The sequence below is a fragment of the Danio rerio genome, chromosome 12 (assembly GCF_052040795.2).
Source record: "Danio rerio strain M-AB ecotype USA chromosome 12, GRCz13ab, whole genome shotgun sequence".
Classification (NCBI taxonomy): Eukaryota; Metazoa; Chordata; class Actinopteri; order Cypriniformes; family Danionidae; genus Danio; species Danio rerio.
Genome location: NC_141032.1, coordinates 36,340,883 through 36,360,985, shown reverse-complemented (window position 1 = coordinate 36,360,985; position 20,103 = coordinate 36,340,883). Strand labels below are relative to the sequence as shown.

General features: G+C 36.3%; 1 protein-coding gene across 1 annotated transcript in view; it reads left to right on the top strand.

Moving 5' to 3' along the window:
- sema4gb (sema domain, immunoglobulin domain (Ig), transmembrane domain (TM) and short cytoplasmic domain, (semaphorin) 4Gb) overlaps positions 1-20,103 on the top strand; it is a 62,783-nt gene that overhangs the window by 20,344 nt on the left and 22,336 nt on the right. The window contains exons 3-8 of the mRNA XM_087276647.1: positions 10,407-10,558; positions 13,160-13,222; positions 15,526-15,624; positions 15,743-15,833; positions 15,915-16,028; positions 18,746-18,900. Of these exons, the coding sequence (XP_087132773.1) occupies positions 10,407-10,558; positions 13,160-13,222; positions 15,526-15,624; positions 15,743-15,833; positions 15,915-16,028; positions 18,746-18,900 (674 nt within the window). The remainder of the gene's footprint in view (positions 1-10,406; positions 10,559-13,159; positions 13,223-15,525; positions 15,625-15,742; positions 15,834-15,914; positions 16,029-18,745; positions 18,901-20,103) is intronic.

Below are 20,103 nucleotides of genomic sequence, written 5' to 3'. Positions count from 1 at the left end.
TTGAGTGCTTTGTGGAGTTTAAGGAAATACATGCAAGCAGTTCAGTGCAAATGTCAATCGTTCCATGCAAAAAATAAAGCTTTCACCAAAATAGCAAAAGTTTTTTTGTGTAGGCTTGTATTTTACAGTCAAAGGGCCCTATTATAAACCCCGGCGCAAAGCGTGACGCAATTGTTGTTTGCTAGTTTCAGCTCGCCGCAAGAGTCATTTTGACGTTTTGCACCACGCTGTTTAAATAGAACATGCATTTGCGCTCATATGTGCGCCCATGGGCGTTCTGGTCTAAAAAAGGAGGTGTGTTAAGGCACATTGCTGGCACATTGCTATTTTGAGGAACTATAATAGACTGCACAATAGACCAGCTCAAAACAGGTCTAAAGTCCAGCGCAGAGCGTGTTAGTTGTGCGCATACCTTACACATTGCTTAATACACACAGAATGTACAGCAATACGCAAATATCTTTACAAATGAAAAAGAATTAAAGGAATAAAATATTACAAAAAAGATTATTTTCTACATAAATATAAAAACAGCCGCCTCCATGCCTTCTTCATCTTGGGGGGCTTTTTTATTCATGACAATTTGCTTTTGTATAATGTTATTATTATTAGTAGTAGTATTTATTTCATGTATATTTATATTTTGTTTATTAAAAACAAGCTTAGAATTGTCCACCTGTCAGGTTTTAGACCATATGGGGCACAGCATGTATTAGGATATAACTCAGTTTTTTTAACCCACACTTCAATATTATTGTTCATTTACTGTATTTGTCTGCTGGAAATTAGAACTGAATTTAGAAATAGTTTTGAAACAAATCTTTGAGCTTCACAAACTAAATTAATTATGTATAGGCTAATGGATGTGCGTACAACATGTTTTCCTATGCACGAAAGAGAGTGAAAGTGAAAGTAGATTATGAGAATGTCTCTCATTCTTGCGCTGCAGATGCTCTGTTTAACTGTTTTCTTGCTAGTGTAATGCTCAGTTTTTTCACTTTTAAAGTCCATCATGTAAATAGCAAATGGGAATGGGAGATGAGGCTCTGATTGGTTTATTCTTAAAACACACCTATAACTCATTACGAAAATAAGTCCAACCCTTTTAGACCATGCGCCACGGCGCAAAGCGGATTTTTCCATCCTTATATTAGCAAAAGTGGATTCTGACACGCCCTAAATGCGTTTGCGCCCTGCGCTTTGCATTTTGTGCATGGATCGTCAAAATAGAGCCCTATGTTTCCATCCACCTATTTTTATTTGAATTTTCAAAATGTATACGCATCTTGCCGTTTCCATCAAACATTTTTCATGCAATAATAAGTTGGACAAACTGAACTTTTGTTCGATAAGAAAAAATGTGAATAAACTACGATGGAAACACTTTTACTAAATATATTGCAATATGTGCATAAAACAGTCATGTCATTTTGTTAAAAGAGATCATGTGAAGATAAAAATGTGTGTGATGCCATTTCAGTATTATTATTATGTTTCTAATAACCTCCAGAACTGTCTTGAGCATCTGCACTCCACATCTCATGCCCACGTCTGTTCATTATGTGTCAGCATTGTCTTCAGAAGCGCAAGTCACTTGTTAAATATGAAAACAGACACACACAGCTTCTCCTACTGCAGCAAATAACGTTTTTCTTTTTGATATTTGCCGCCATTTAATTATAAAGTGATGATTTTGTTCCCTTTGACTCATTAGATGGAAACGGTGCTTTATTCTTAAATCTTTTATGCAAATTTCCAGGTTTTCTAACACAGCTGCTGGCTACCAGCAATCAATTTTTTTTTAATGGAAAAGAAACTTGAAAAAAAAGGCTGGAATCACATGAGGGAAAGTAAATAGTGCACAAGTTTTTATTTTTAGGTGAACTATCCTTTTAAAGGAGTGACATTTTGTGGTCATAGTGCTGCTATAAACCATCCTGTTAGTTTGAAAACTTAACATGTTCTTGCCATCTTAAAAAAAATATAGCTTATATTGAAGCCAGTCTGCCAACTTGTTTATAAGTGTGGCTAAACTCCGCCTTCACATTTAAAGACACCTCCTTCAAACAGCACTGCTGGTTTAGCCCCGCCCACAAATAAACACAAAAATATTATTTACATCAAATATTCCCTTAAAGTCAGTTTGCAAAAAACACTGCCTCTTTGCTTATACTGTTCTGTGGTCTACCATTGGTATTTTGGTTGTCAGTTACTTGCACGTACAGACTGAATGTATAATTTGCATGCGCATGAAGTCACACATGTGTATGGTTTTCACAAAATCATATTTTTTTAGTTCACATGGAGACGATCATGAAGTGAATTCATTGAATTCACACATTGAAACACATCATAAGGTGCTCAAGATACAGTTGTTAAGTACGGTTAACCAAAGGGCCAAGGCTAAAACACATAAAGGATTATCCATTTTTAGCTGAAAACTGTGTGGTGCAGATTTTTTCTTTATTTAAGTGTCAAGATTGAAATGTTAGGATTATGCAGACTTTTCATTTCTCAATATACATTTCTCAGCTCAAAACAATGACAGCCTAAATAAAGGACATTTTATTCCACATAGGAACATTTACAGTGAAACCATGCAACAAGGAGAGGTAGCAAGCTGTAATCGTCATGGCAACCATATACCTTCATGCTTATGTTTTTTTTTTTTTAAATGAGGACTTGACAGCTTCATTTTTAAATAAAAATAATAATAAGGTAAGATTTATTTAGACAGCAGGCTCATTCTGAAAACGTGCCTCTATATACATTTTTGTAGAGCACCAAATAAGTCCAAGGAGCTACATTTTTTGCAGTTTTTGTATTTGCGAATCCGCCAGAGGCCGCTGTGTATGCTTTTTTAGATCTCAAATTTGTTTCACGAGTGCCGTTCATGCCTGCTGTTCTCACGTAAATCTGTCTCGACTGACTGATTGACTCACCCTCCGCCTTCCCTAAACCCAACCAATAGCGTTTTAAAAAGTAATCCAAAAAAATAAAAGCCCTCACCTGGTTTTTACCACATTTTAAGATTTTACCACATTCTCACCCTGTTATTTACTTGTTTATTTTATTTTTTTGGCTTTTGTTTTTGTCTTACCCGCTTTCTGGAACCTTTCTTAACCAAACTCAAACCCGTCGTCGTGGTCAACTCCTCTCTGCGTCTCAAGTCCACCGTTGTACATGGCAAGCTAACTGGACTTACTGGTAACAGGAAAGCAGTCCATATGGAGGTAAGCGATCAGCTCGTAAGCGCAAAAAGGAACAGTGTCATACCGCCCCAGATCGTTCGTTTTAAAGGCGATATGCAGCCATACGTACTTCTGGCTACATAATTCATGATCTCCAGAAATGTATATAGGGCTACGTTTTCAGATCGAGTCTATCTTACATGTATGTGTGATGTTTGTGTATATATATATATATATATATATATATATATATATATATATATATATATATATATATATATATATATATATATATATATATATATATATATCTATATCTATATATATCTATATAAATATATCTATATATCTATCTATCTATATATATATCTATATATATATATATATATATATATATATATATATATATATATATCGCATATGCATATATCTATATATATCTATCTATATATATATATCTATCTATATATATATATATATAAAGGGTGTCAAAATTAATTGTTTCTGTGGTGCACTGTGATGCAGACGCGGACAATTCGGTATTGATTCAGTAATAATCATAACCGGTTATTATGTACTGAAGTCATTTATCTCATATGCGATATGTCGTTGTAGCTTACTATCTTACTAAGCTTACTTGTAGCTCTATCTACTTAAAAACACAGAAATTGAGCAAAATTTCACTGCGTGTGTGTTTGCTGGACAGTCCTTCGCTGACACTTAAAGCAGAAGCCCCTATTTCACTGCGATTGAGGGAATAAAACTAAACTCAATTTCTCTCTCTCTCATATATAATCATCTTTCTTAATGACAAACAAATCACTTATCCCTTTGTAATGCTTTTTTGTAATTATAAACTTTTATATTTAAAAGGTGCTGTCTGAATAGATTTTGTTATTATTTTGAAAACAAATAAAGCGACCAAGTCCTCCATTAAAACAAACATGAGAATAAAGATATATTATATATCATATCAGCTTGGATGCACAAAAAATTGGAGTAAATTTTACAGTATTACTGACGACTAAAATTGCCAGTATTACTGTAAATTTTACAGAAATTATTTATAGTGCATATTATAGACCAGGGATGTCCAAACTCGGTCCTGGAGGGCCGGTGTCCTAGAGAGTTTAGCTCCAACCCTAATTAAACACACTTAAACCAGCTATTCAAGCTCTTACTATTTGAAACTTTCTGGCGGGTGTGTTGAAGCAAGTTGGAGCTAAACTCAGCAGGACACCGGGCCTCCAGGGCTGACTTTACACACCCCTTTTATAGACCATTATATAGATTATAGATTAAACATTTATAATAATAAACATAAACAAAATATGTGCCTACATAAAATGCATACCAAAAAAAGAGCATTAATATCAAGTAACATAATAGAAAAGAATGCTTATTTTCTGGAAAACAATTAGGTAAAACTGTTTATAGCGTCTTCTTTTTTTTGCTGTTTGCACCAGACAAAACACACAGAAATTAAAATACAGCCATTCAGAAGCACAGAATATGCACAAAATGGTAAGGTTTATAATCTAATTAATACATATGAAACCTCTTTAACAATATTAAATGTATTCTGACAGTGTGGAAAATCTATATAGGAAACATCAAAGAAATTTTAGACACTTAAACCTCATCTGATACTACGAATGTCAAATTTAATGTAATTGATCTAATAGCTTAGTCTAAACCACAGTTATTCTGTGTTTCCTGATGTGCATATATATGGAGGGGGGGGGTATATATGGGGTAATAGCTGTTAAAAGTATTTTTCTCTTTGATTGTAAAAACTGTAAATTTCCATTTTCGGAAATAAAAACTGAATTACAAGAAAAACAATATTCAATGCCCTTGCTGAATCAGCGATTTGTGTTGGCTTGCACTGTTCTGAAGATTCATTTCAAACGGTTTATTTTATTTACAAGTCCTGAGGTGAACTATCTGCTGCTGCTTTCAGTAGTATGGCATTATCTGTCATGTACAGTAGCTAGCATTTACCGCTGAATAAAGCACCTGAGGTGATCATTGTCAGTTTTCTGTTGTTCAGCTGTAAGAAATAGAAGCTGTTTCTAAAATATCAATTTCAGGTGTTGATTAGAACAAAAACTCCTTTTAGTATGGAAAATATTCCTTCTATTGTGTGCCGTTGCTTTTAGTTCGAACACAATTTAAATCAGCCTTTAGGCTCAATAGTCAGAAACACTCTTGTTGGTCCTCAATCTGGCAACCTGTGCTTGCATGTGTTTTGATTCAGAAATCCAATACTTATTTCAACCACTGGGTGTCAAACTTACATACTGCACATTTAATAATGGACAAAAAGGTATCTTGGTTTACTTGGGAAGTGTATCTACTTTATACTTAGATCATTTTATAAATGTAGTACGTTTTGCAGGTTTACTAAGCCTTACTAATTTGTAAAAGAGAGCCCATGCAGTCAAACAAGAAACACGAGCAGTATATTTGCATGAATATATAGTTAAGCAGGCATTATGCAAAAATATTGGAGCCCTCGGTGTCACGATTGAGTCGTTAAAATCAAGTATGCTGGAGCGAAAAAAACGTGACAGTTGCACAAAGCATAAAGTATGGCCAAATTATAGCTCTGCCAGCATTCCCTTTTTCATTAAACCCTGATATGTGGTTATTAAAAAGTAGTCGTGGTATGGCTGCAGATGTGTGAGTGTGTGTGCGCGCACGTGCAAGGACAAGCTTTTGTGTGATCCCTCCATTTATCGTCAGCTCTGCACTCATCACTGTGTTTGTTAGAGTCCCTATCTTTCTCTGTCTACACAATGAGACACACATATTAACTGCACACACAGAACGTCGTCACTTCGCCTGAGGTCTTGAATCGTGTTTGCATAACTTAATATTTTCTTTCCTGTTATGAGTAATATTAGCCTCTGGCCTCCCACGCGCTCGGCAACCCGTAGGTCTGTTCCGACCTTTCTTTGATTGACAGTTTAGATCCTCATAGCCTTGACTTTAAGCTTTATAATGCCACTCATTGTCATTCTAGCTCATAAATCTCAGTATGTTGTAAGCTGTGCTTAGATCTGGCATTCGGTAGAGATGTGGACTACACTTGAATTATATTGTTTTTTGTATAGAAAGTTGGTGTTTTATTACTGCATCATTTCAGAAAATGAACTGCACTAATTGTTTGACTCACTTAAAAAGGAATCGATTCACAACTGTAATTCATTCAGGAATTGAATCATTTGTTATGTAATTGGACTCTATTGACTCTGCTGTTACTGTCTGAGTCTGATTCACTAAAAAGAACGAACGCATAACAACCATTCATTCAGGAACTGAATCATTCATTCGGGAATTTTATTAAATTGATAGCGAAGTATGCTTTTGATTTAGTGAATCGATTTACAAGACCCATTTGTTCCAGAATTTAATAGTTTTTTTTTCTTGGACTACATTTGTTGCTTTGCTTTTGATTCATTAAAGAACTGACTCAACTGTCATTCATTCATTCATTTTCTTTTTGGCTTAGTCCCTTTATTAATCTGGGGTCACCACAGCGGAATGAACCGGCAACTTATTTAGCATATGTTTTTTACGCAGCGGATGCCCTTCCAGCTGCAACCCCATCTCTGGCAAACATCACAGAACGCCAACTGACCCAGCCGAGGCTTGAACCAGCAACCTTTTTGCTGTGAGGCGACAGCACTACTTTATTTATTATATTTAACTAGGCTTTGTTAAATATAATAAAATATCATCTGTATAGATATCTAATGAACAGTATTTGTAAAAATACTCCTGAGACGTCATCTCTACCCCTAGATGTTTGCTAAGGGATTGATATATAAGTTTTGATCAGCAAAATACATTTATCACTCAGATTAATTTTTTTAGTGCTGCAAATAAAAAATTCCTTTTAATTCTATCAAATGCCTTTTCGGCATTGAGGGATACTATCAATCTTTGTACATTTTTCACTTTCAAATGATTCATTATATTTAAGAGCCTTTGAAAATTGTCTGAACCATATCTAGCTTTAACAAAACCCGATTGATCTGAGTGAATTAAGCAGGGGAACATTTTTTCCAGTCTGGTGGCAAGAAGTTTACATATAATTTTAGGATCAACTGGAAGTTGCGAAATTGGAAACAACAACAAACAAAAACAATAACAAAATAATAATAATAATAATAATACTTTCCCAGGGATGGGTTGCGGCTGGAAGGCCATCCGCTGCGTAAAAACTTGCTGGATGGGTTGGCAGGTCATTCCGCTGTGGAGACCCCGGATTAATGAAGGGACTAAGTCGACAAAAAAATGAATGAATGAATAATAATAAATTTTATTTATAATGCACCTTTCTTAGACTACAACAGTAGAAACAATAAAAGAAGAATATAAAACATCACATAATATCTTGTATTAATAACCTTGTCAGCCACAACACAAAAGAAATCACTAAAAATGATTCAGTAACCAAGAAGAAACCAGCTCACAGGATTTACGTTTCAACACAACCTAAAATCAACCAAATATTTCACATTGTTATTGGATGTCAAAATAACATAATCATTTGAAATTTGTCTATGTTGACTGCAATGCATGCTTTTGATTCACTAAAAACAACTGACTCACAGCTGTCATTTGATCAGGAATTGGATGATATTGGTTGCTCTATGCTTTTTGTGTTTGATTCACTGAAAAAAACAACTCACAAACAGTCATTTGTGTGTCTTACAAATACTACACAATTTGGTCTGTGAGCTTTTGGTTTGGTTAGATACATTTGGGAATCAGATTACACTGACTGTACAGTTTGGCTTTGATTCGTTTAAAAGAAACAAGTCTCTGTTATTCATTCAGCATTCTGACTACACTAGTAACTCTATATGTTTTTTAGTTCTAAAAACAAGAGTCATTCATTCAGTACATTCATTACAACTATGCTATTCAAATACAGGCACCAAGTCACAACAGCCAATCATTCAGTTGAATAATTTGCTCCTGTATTGCACTATATTAGTTCAGTTGTATGTTTCTGGTATGCACCTGACTCTTAAGAGTCATTTGTTCAAGAATCAAGCTACTAGTTCCTCTGTATGTTTCAGAGATGTTTCAAATCAGATTACACTAATCTCTGTGATTTTGATTCCTTAAAAGGAATAGGCTCAGAAGAATAATTTAATGAGGAATAGGACAATACTGGTTAAACTGCACGCTTGTGGTTCACTAAAAAGAATCCGTCATATGAGCTTTTTTCAGAAATCAATTAATTAAATTGAAAACATGAATTCATTTCATAACTGATAAAAGTCATTTGTTTGGGAACCAGAGTACACAACTTTTGCACTATAGGCATGACAACTAAAAATAGAAACTGGCTCTAATAAACTGTTAGATATTCTAAATGTTTTTAGCAAGTTGCTATTGACCTTATCCCTAACATACGAGTGGGCGCAGCCATTGGGCTCTTTTTTGCTTAAGACCTTCGTTCTGATTCACTTTCATTGATTTTAAGACGTTATAAACAGCTTGTTGTGCTGCTTGATGCTGCGAACTGATATTTTCATTCGTTCATTCATATTTTTTTCGGCTTAGTCCCTTTATTAATCTGGGGTCCCCACAGCGGAATGAACCGCCAACTTATCCAGCATGTGTTTTACGCAGCGGATGCACTTTCAGCTGCAACCTACCCCTGGCAAACATCCATACACACTCATTCACACCTATACACTACAGACAATTTAGCTTACCCATTTCACCTGTACTGCATGTTTTCAGACTTGTGTGGGAAAACAGAGCACCCCTGGAAACCCACGCAAACACGGGCAGAACGTGCAAACTCCACACAGAAACGCCAACTGACCCAGCTGAGGCTCAAACCAGCGACCTTCTTGTTGTGAGGCGAACATGCTACCCACTGTGCCACCATGCAGCCTACTGATATTTTCTAATTATGTTATTTTACTTTTTAAGTATAGTCATGAACTCACTTGTTTGTACACTCTCAGGAATAAATGTGCGCGAGTTGTCACTGGGGTGGTACCTTTTTAAAAGGTACACATTTGTACTTAAAGGGTCCATATTGGTACCTCAAAAGTATATATTAGTAACTTACAATTTTAAGAGGAACACTTTATACTTCTTAGTCACTAAAATGTACCCTTAAGGTAATATGGACCTTTTAGGTACAAATTTGTACCTTTTGAAAAGGTACCACTCCAGTGACAGCTTGCATACCTTTATTTCTGAGAGTGTAGAGCATGTATATATGCTGTTTATTAACCCTAGTCATTTTTCCCATAGCCAACTGAATCAGATGTTTTAAAACAATCGCAAAATCGACACACTTTCGCATTGCAGAATGTGGTCAATACGGTTCTTTATGAACTATTTTGGCAGATCAATTCCAGTCATGTGACTTCATGTTTTCATTCACAGCTTTTTTAATAATCATTTGAATTATTACAAATACACACTGATGGGCAAAACATGATGTGGCACAAAACACTTATGCTGTAATTTTCCTGATTCCAAGTACTTTGTATTGGATGCTGGATTTGTTGTATTTTGCTGCTGATAGACTTTAGCACCGGGGGATGGTGTTTTGAGAGGCAGGGGAAGGGCATTTGAGGGGTACCATGGTTGATGTGTGGCCTAATACTGCCAAGTCTCATCAGTATAGCCCACCCGACTCTCAGTATGGGGCAGAAAAATCCCAGCGTGCAGTGGTGTGGATGGGCAAGACAAAACCTTTACCCTTCAGTATGTGCCGGGGTTTAATTTATGTCCTTAATTTGAGGAAGCAGACCACCTAAGTCAACGGCGCATTAAAACGTCAGAGAGACACTTTATCACTGCGCATAATCCACTGCTTTTTTACAACCCCCATTTTGCCCTCTCTTTCCCTCCTTTGAGTGGGCAAACATTTCTTTTTGACAATAAAGTTAGATCTTATATTGAGGCAAAAACTGGGTCACATCAAGTGCAAATCATGCCATGAATCTTCTTGAGTCTTTCACCAGCCCAGCTTTGCTTTATTATTTTATTTTCATGGTCATATCACCATTCAATGCATTCTTTGGTTTATTTGAAGATTCGTCTCTTCAGCCATTCATCTCAGTTAATGATTTCCAATAATGCATCGAGTGGGTCTCTATGTTGTTGACACGATTTGGTCATGTTTGTCCCCGTTTTTCTAACTGGGTCTCTCTCGCTGTTTTGCAGGGCTGCTGGGTTGTAATCATTTCCAAGGAGCCGCATTGAACTACAGCTCTCTGCTACTGGAAGATGGGCCAGGAGTGCTGTATGTTGGGGCCAGAGAGGCTATTTACAAACTAGACACCGCCAACATCTCCGACACCAATAACTCTCTTACTGTGAGTCCTTCTTTTGTCACTTTAAAGCGATATGTCACACAAAAATAAAAACTGCTGTTGATTTACTCGCCCACAGGATATCCAAGATGTAGGTGACTTTTCTTCTTCAGTGTAACTTTAAATACGATTTTCAAGCTGAAAGCAGGGTCAGTGGTGACTTAGTAAATGCATGTCAATGGCTACAAGCACTTTAAAGGGGACCTATTAAGCAAAAATTACTTTTATAAGGGCTTTAACACAGTTGTGTGGCAGCAGTCTGTGAATATAACCAGCTACTAATGGTGAAAATGTTTTCGTTTTCTCTCCAGGAACACTTTGATTGACATTCTCCCTTTGTATGTGTCATCAGAGGTGGAAAGCCCCGCCTATTAGTGATGATCTCTCTCTCATTAGCATAGGACGTTAGTCTGTTTTTTGAATCTGATGCTGACACATGCATATGCTGGCATTTGTAGCTGCGCCCTCTTTTTTTTTTTTTTGGGAGAATATGTACAATTACAGAATGTTTGCAAATATATATAAAAAAGAATCCTCCACATTTTACGTATGCAAAAAAAATAAAATAAATGAAAATAAATTAAAACAAAATATTTCCATCTATAATTAAAAACCGCACAATCTCATTTGAATTTAAAGAGACAGCCACCAAAACGGCACAATAAGGATCAATACCCAAAAGGGGCATTTCAAAGAGTATTAAGTAAAGTGTTTTAAAGCACAGATTAGGCATGAGGCGGTATAAGTTTCTGATGGTATGATAACCTTATCACGGTTTCACAGTATCACGGTATTGTGTTTACTGCTGTAAAATAATTAATTTTTACATGACAATAAAAAACAACAACCCCCCCTCCCCATTTAACACAATATATTTTATTTTAGAAAACATTTATAATGATAATAATAATAATAATTCCTTACATATATATATAGCGCTCTCACATCTCCTCATCCACCACCAGTGTGCAGCATCCACCTGGATGACGCGACGATAGCCATTTTGCGTCAGACCACAAACCACACATCAGCTGATTGGCAGAAAGGAGACAGAGCGATGAAGCCAATTATGATATAGGGAGGGTTAGGAGGCCACGATGGACAGAGGCCAGAGGGCAAATTTGGCCAGGATGCCAGGGTGAAACCCCTACTCTTTCTCGAAGAACATGCTGGGATTTTTAATGTCCACAGAGAGTCAGGACCTTGGTTTAACATCTCATCAGAAAGACGGCACTCACTGAGCAGTATAGAGTCCCTGTCACTATACATGGGCATTAGGACCCACACAGATCGCAGGTTTGGCGCCCCCTGCTGGCCTCACTGACACCACTTCCGGCAGCAACCTAGCTTTTCCAAGTGGTCTCCCATCCAGGTACTGACCCGGCGCACATATTTCTTATATTTTGGAACAGTAAACATGTCAGGCTACATAATTAAAAAAACATTTGACTTCTACTGTCTTTATTAGCTTCAAAAACAGATTTCCTTACAACACATAAAAAAACACTTAAAAAACCTTTACATATACCTTAGAAACGTTATAACAAGGACCTGGGGGGGCCAAGTCGGAGCACTCAATCTGGTCCCCCAGGCTCTGCGCCTGTTGGGAAAATTCCAAATTGAACCAAAACAATCAATTACAATTGGCTAAAGATTGCCAATTAAAATTGGGGATATTGCAACCTGAAGATCCTGGGAAGGCAACAAAGACAAAAAAAGAAGCGGTATAACAAAACATTGTTGTGGTTTTAATACCTTGACTTTTCCAAACTGCGGTAAACCTTGAAACTGATGATCGTCCCATGCCTAGCATAGATAGTAAGCACAACAAATTCTCTATCAGCAATCACACTAATCATCCAATCAGAATCAAAGAGAATTCCTATAAATAATCAAGCTCATCCTATCTCAGTTATCTTATCAACTTTGCATCCCTCTACCACCTCAACCCCACACCCTCAACCAGATTCATACCAAGTATTGCAGGGGGTGGGGGGATTTCTGGGATCTGACTAGACGCTGAGCTCGTATTCCTCTCTGTCTCTCTTGCCCCAAGCTCAGATCCCTCTCCCTGGACAGCACACCAAATATGCTTATTTTGATCTGTTTTCTATGTGTGGGTGAAAACTCGTGAAATAATCGTTTGTGGGGTATTTTGAGCTGAAACTACACACTCTAGGGACATCCAAAGCGCATTTTACATCTTGTAAAAAGGGGCATAATAAGTCCTATTGAAGAGTCAAAATATACATATATGCAAAGAAAGTTAATACTCGTGTCTCCTGATGATACATTGAGGCCTTATATGTGGAAACAATTGATAACATTACCTCTAATGTCATCAGGAGCCACAGGCATTCATTTTGTATTTTAATTTACCATTGACTCACATTTTATGAATAACTAAGTTTTAGTTTTAGCTGAAAATCTTCTTTAATTTTCTACTAAAGAAAAAAGTAACCTACATTATGAATGGATTAAAGGTAATTCAACACCAGTTTTAAATTTTCGGATGAACTATCCCTTCAAATTTCAATTAATTTCATTCCTTTACAGTATACAACATGGTTTGGCTAACAGTTATTTTCCATATCTCTTTAATAGCTGGAATGGGCAGCATCTGCTGATCAGAAGAGGCAGTGCTTGAGCAAAGGAAAGAACAATCAGGTATCTCCAGTCTTCATTTGTATATATTATCTTCTTGTAAAAAATAGGTTAACTCAAGGTCACACATTTAATTGCAAATAACAAACACTACTGTATATAGCCAGTTTACCTAGCTTCAGATAGAAGCTTCTATTAAGGGTGATGTTTTTCATAACAGAAAGTATTTTGGACATTAGTTCCCTGCTAAAAAATCCAGCTTAAACCAGCCTAGGCTGGTTGGCTGGTTTTAGCTGGTTGACCAGGCTGGTTTTAGAGGGGTTTTGGCCACTTCCAGGCTGGTTTCCAGCCATTTCCAGCCTGGTCTTAGCTGGTCAGGCTGGAAAATGACCAGCTAAATCCAGCTAAAACCAGCTTGACTAGCCTGGTTTAAGCTGGACATAGCTGGTTTTGGCTGGGCTCCCAGTCTGCTAGGCTGGTCAAGCTGGTTTTAGCTGGTTACCTCCCAGCCTGACCAGCTAAGACCAGCCTGAGAATGGCCAAAACCCCTCTAAAACCAGCCTGGTTGACCAGCTAAAACCAGCCAACCAGCCTAGGCTGGTTTAAGCCGGATTTTTCAGCAGGGTTTACTCAGGAACAGCTTTTGAAGCCTGAATGTGACAATGTGTGTTTCTTAAAAAGTAAGGTATAATGTACATCTAGTCAGATGTTCTCGCAGAATAAAGCCCAATATTCCTATAAGCAGCCAACAGGAAGCAAAAGCTGTTGTTTAAAGAATAGGAATCTACATCATGGCAAGTTGCATTCCACCATGTTTTTGAACATGCTCTAAAGCGCACAATGTAAATCAATGCAAATCACCACAAAAAAAAAAAAGCGTTTTAAAGTAATACTTAAATTGAAGAACATCTTACAAACACTCACATAATAAAAGAGTAAATATTTAAAAATGCTCTTTGTGTGTCTGAGAAGCTGAAAATATTCCTTCCTTCCATAATATTTGATCTCCAGCGCTAAAGTAGAACTAAAAAAAAACGAGCACAGATGCAGAGGGAGCCGATCAAATAAATGAACCAGCTTATCCTTAAGTGACAGGATATCAACGAGCTGCCGCAAGGAAACTTTTCTTCTTTGTTTGTGATGTGATTGCTTATTGTTTAAGTAATCAGTGTATAAATGATTCAATAAACCTGTGGAGAACCTGTCTCAAATACCCAGAATGCATTGCGCTGTGACAACACATTTCCAATCTCTATGGTGTACATTATCCAACTTATTAATTTGCCACAAAAGTAAACAGTTAAACATAAAACATTGATCTCCCTGCTGAAAAATCCAGCTTAAACCAGCCTAGGCTGGTTGGCTGGTTTTAGTTGGTCGACCAGCCTGGTTTTAGAGGGGTTTGGGCCATTTCCAGGCTGGTTTCCAGCCATTTTCATCCTGGTCTTAGCTGGTCAGGCTGGAAAAAGACCAGCCAAATCAAGCAAAAACCAGCTTAACCAGCCTGGTTTAAGCTGGATATCGCTGGTTTTGGCTGGACTCCAAGCATGGCTAGGCTCGTCAAGCTGGTTTTAGCTGGTCATCTTCCAGCTTGACCAGCAAAGAACAGGCTGGAAATGGCTGGAAACCAGCCTGGAAGTGGCCAAAACCCCTCTTAAACCAGGCTGGTCGACCAGCTAAAACCAGCCAACCAGCCTAGGCTGGTTTAAGCTGGATTTTTCTGCAGGGCTATGCTGTAATAATTTACTAACTCTTTATTTAAGATAAAGTTTGCAGAAAGAATGAAGTAATTAATGGCTACGTGTATTAATATTCAGTCGGTAGAGAAGTATGACAATTATATATTCTCTAATAGTTAAGATCAGGGTCACCAACTCTGCTTCTGGAGAGCTACAAACCCTGACCAAACACACCTGAACCAATTAATTAGGTCCTGAAGCAGCACTTGATAATTACAGACAGGTGTGTTTGGTCAGGGTTGCAACTGAAATCTGCAGGAAGGTAGATCACCAGGAATAGGGTTGGTGACCCTTGATCAAGATGATTCAAAGAACCCAGTTGAGCCTGTGTTATTAGTTTCAGCAGTTGTTATTTGATGCTAACATACTTTAAATGTCACAATTAACCAATCAGAATTAAATATTCTTAAAAGCCACACAGTAATAATAGTTGTCGTCTTCGTGTAAGCTATAAAACTGCTCTAGCATCTGAAAGGTAGGCTGCTAAAAATACATACCTTTATACCATAAGGTCAGGAACACAAACAATGCTCGCAATGTTTCACTGTACCCGAGAGTAGTGTTTTTTGCATCGAATGAATATGTTTGTTAGTGTCTTTGAATAATGTCTTGCTTGTTTCATCACAGACTGAATGCTACAATCACGTGCGGTTTCTGGATAGATACAATGACACTCATTTGTACACCTGCGGGACTCACGCCTTCAGACCCCGCTGTGCTTACATAGTGAGAAGTTTCCTGCTCTCATTCTGTCATTCATATTGCAAAGGAGACATCAGTGTATGTACTGTATAGTCTCGTATAAGATAGAGCACGTTGTTTAAACATCTGCCTGTTTCATCAGGATGTGGCACGTTTTACCTTTGTGCGTTTTGAGGAGGGAAAAGAGAAATGCCCTTATGATCCCACTAAGGGGTACACTGGATTTATTATCGGTAAATCACTCGGATTCATATTGATTTTGTATTTTTTTGTGGATGGTGCTTGTTTTTGAGCACAGTTTTGCTGTTTTGCAGATGGCGAGATGTACTCTGCCTCCCAGTATGAATTTCGTAACATCGCTGATATAAGGCGAAACTTTCCCTTCCCCAATTTGAGAATAGATGATTCCCCAACAAGATGGCTTTTAGGTTAGTAGAATGTTTTTTTACCCGGTCTTTGCTTGATGCCGAGAAGTGTTATTGTTTCCACCTGGTATTAACATGCATTCAGTGGAACCTTTTTCGACTACTTGCTTTTAGAGCCAAACTATATAACAAAAATCTCATATGTACACAATAAGGCTGTGCGCTTTGGGGAAAATATCTAACTGCAAATTTTTGACAGATATTGCGATTTCAATTTGATTTGTGATTTAATTTTGTAGTCAAGCTTAAGCTCAATAATCTATATCTTGGCTTCTTACTACTAAATTGCAGCGAGTGTTACTTTTAAAAAAAGAAACTGAAAAGATATTAATTAATATTAATAACATTTATTCAAATTTGTTTTAAAATATTCAGAAATTTAACACTCATTTTTCCCTAGAGCAAGGAGTAAACACAAATAAAATGGCCGTTACTTTTTTAAAAACAAGTTCAATTCAATTCAGGGAGATAATGTAACCTTTTATAAAAACAAAAAAATAATAATTATAAAAATACTAAACTAAAATGACTGCTCAGAGGCATATTGAAAAGTTCTGATTGGGCAGAATGAAAGTGAGCTCACTCAATTGACTAGTAAGAGTGTCACACACAGACGGCGGTCACGCATTTGCTCTGGGTTGGGGAAATATTACATATATACTCCATATCGCAGCCTCTTGCGATAAGCTCTTACAGTGTAAGATTCAATTTCAATTAATCGCAAAGCCCTAATACACAATACAAGTCATCTCATATGCTAATAATGATATTGTCAACATATTGTGGATCATAAAAGTTGATCAAAGATGTCCCAAAACAAAAACGTGTATTGTTCTTGGTTTTAGGACAACTTTGATTAAAGATTTTTGATCCATTTCAAATCTTGACTACTGTATATCACGATATAAGACCTTTTCTTTGTATTCAAACTATTTACTGTATAGTTTATATATATTGACCACATGGAAATTACTGTTTACTTTTTTACATTTTAAATTATATACTCAAAAGTGTACTAATTATTTTTCTTAGTTTATTTAGAAATGTATGGCAAATGTTTGATTAAAAATGTAGAAATATAAAACACTTTTCAAATACTAATTATTACTGGTCTAACATAAAACATTGCTCAATAAAATGCAAAAGTAGATATTTTACTTTCTAGCCTGTAACTTTCTCACAGTGCTGTTATTTAGGATTCTTTCTGCATCCCTGTGGTGGCATGGAAGATTGCATTCATCGAAATGATGAAAAGTATTACCATAAACAATGTATTTTGCGACACCACAAAATAAATAATCGTAAGGAATAATAATCATGATAAAGAATCGAGCATAATATGAAACAATACTTTTTAAATCACCCATACAATATATATTATATATCATACACCCATACATACATACATATATATATATATATATATATATATATATATATATATATATGTATATTATGTGTATATATATATATATATATATATATATATATATATATATATATATATATATATATATGATCCCACTTTATATTAAGTGTCCTTAACTACTATGTACTTGCATCAAAAATATAAATATATAAATACAATGTACTTACTGTGTTCATAATGTATTTGAGAACACTTGGTGCTCTTGAGTTGGGATAGGGGTTGGGTTGTGAACAGGTTTGGTGGTATGGGTAGGTTTAAGTATGGGTTAAGGTGTAAAGGATGGTTAACAGTGTATTTACAAATGTAATTACAGAAGTTAATTGCAGATGTAATTAAATACAGGAATTCAATCAAGCTTAAGTACACAGTAAATACATGTATTTACACAATAATAACATTGTAACAAACTATTAATTCCTGTGTAAGTACATATTAGTTAAGGCCACTTAATACAAAGTGGGACCATATATAGTCTTGTCATCATGCCCAGCAAATCTCTTTCATTTAAAGATCTGTTCGAAACAGGAATAATAATGATAACTGTAATGAACCTGAAAAAAATGTACCATGATTGGTTGATTTTGCTTGACTAGGCTGTTTTCATTTGACAGAAGACTACCAGCACTCAGAATTTTGAATTTTGAGTGTCATATTTTTAGTAAAAGTGAAATATAGGACAAAGCCTGATTTTATTCTTAACAAGTGAGGAAACTAATTATAGAGCTGATATACAGGACTGTCCCGGAAAAAAAGGACATCTCATCACCCTTATAGTGCCAACATGCCAAACGTGAGTTGACAGAAGTGCTGAATTGCAGAGCTCATGCAAACATCCACAATGCTATTATAGGATCCATTTTTCACATTGCTGTAATATTTATGGCATGTTTAGCTCATCTAGCAGTGGGTTGACTTTAGTACACTTACTAATATTAAAACGCTGCTCAAGTGTTTTGTACATATTTCAAAAAAATACTTACTTGTGAATATATAGGATCTTTTGGCCTTTTTATTAATGTTTTTTTCTTGCTGTATCATCTGTCAGGCAAAAAAACAGCAACATCTGATTGCTTATTAAGAAATACCTTAGAATACTAAATCAATACATATGTTTACGTTTAATAAAAAGGAAGAATTCATATTAAAAGGAACATTTCCCACAAGAGTCACAATATTTTAATCAATAAACAGTGTACTCTGAACCTTCTCAGAGACACAGGAAGATCTGTAGGGCTCATAATTGGTCCGTTGTGGTGAAGGCAGCAACTAATGCTGATGTTCTGTCTTGTAGAGTCCGATTTTGTGGGCTCAGCGTTACTCAGAGAGAGCATCAACAGCTCCATCGGGGACGATGACAAACTCTACTTCTTCTTCACGGAGAGGAACACAGAACCGACGGCTTATTCCATCCAAACCAAAGTGGCCAGAGTGGCCCGTGTGTGTAAAGTAAGAGACATATTGTTCAGTACTTTATTGTCATTCTAGTCAAAGTGCACAACAGAATAAAGTTTCTCCAAGCACACTCAATTTGCATCATAATCCAAACATAAATACATAATTTATATTACCAATATCATTATTCCAGTCTTCATTGCGTCACATGATCTGTCAGATATCATTCTGTTTGCTGCCTTTTAGGGTCAAATATTATTAGTGCTCAGTCATTCACTAAGAGGACGTCCACACAACGTTCCCTTCATAACATCACAGGCGGTTCCTCAGAACACATTCTGACTGTCAATGTTGAAAACATTTGTGGAAATCGATATTCAGTCTTTTCCGGGTACCTTAATAAACATTAATATAAAGATAACAGCATTTATTTAAAATAAAATATTTTGTCTGTTGTTTTGAACTGTCCCTTTCGGTCTTTGCAGTATAATAATGTATGTTTTAAAATAATAATATTTAAATGCTACTTTTATGTGATGATTTTCACAAAAACATTTAGCAGCACAACTAATTTCAACATTGATGATAATGAGAAAAGTTTCCTGAGCAACAATTAATATTGCAATTATGTTAAACTGCAGAAATAAATTACTTTATAAAACATTTTAAAATAGAAAGGTGTGGTAATCAGGGTTCGAATTATAGGGGGGGTTTGGGGGATTGACCCCCCAACTAATGCTTGATCCTCTCTGAAGGACATCAGATGTGTGGGGGTGTATCTGTTTGTATCTGTATCTTAAATAATAATTCATTCATTCATTCATTCATTCATTCATTCATTCATTCATTTTCCTTCAGCTTAGTCCCTTTATTAATCACAGTGGAATGAACCGCCTACTTATCCAGCACATGTTTTATGCAGCAGATGCCCTTCCAGCCACAACCCAGTAATTAGGAAACACTCACACACTCTTACATTCACATTCATACACCACGACAGAGATGTCCAAACTCAGTCCTGAAAGGTTGGTGTCCTGCAGAGTTTAGCTCCAACTTCCTCCAACACACCTGCCTGGAAGCCTAATATACCTAGAAAGAGCTTGATTAGCTGGTTCAGGTGTGTTTAATTGGGGATGGAACTAAAATATGCAGGACACCGGCCCTCCAGGACTGAGTTTGGACACCACTGCACTATGGCCAATTTGGCTTATTCAATTTACCTACAGTATAGCGCATGTCTTTGGTCTGTTGGGGGGA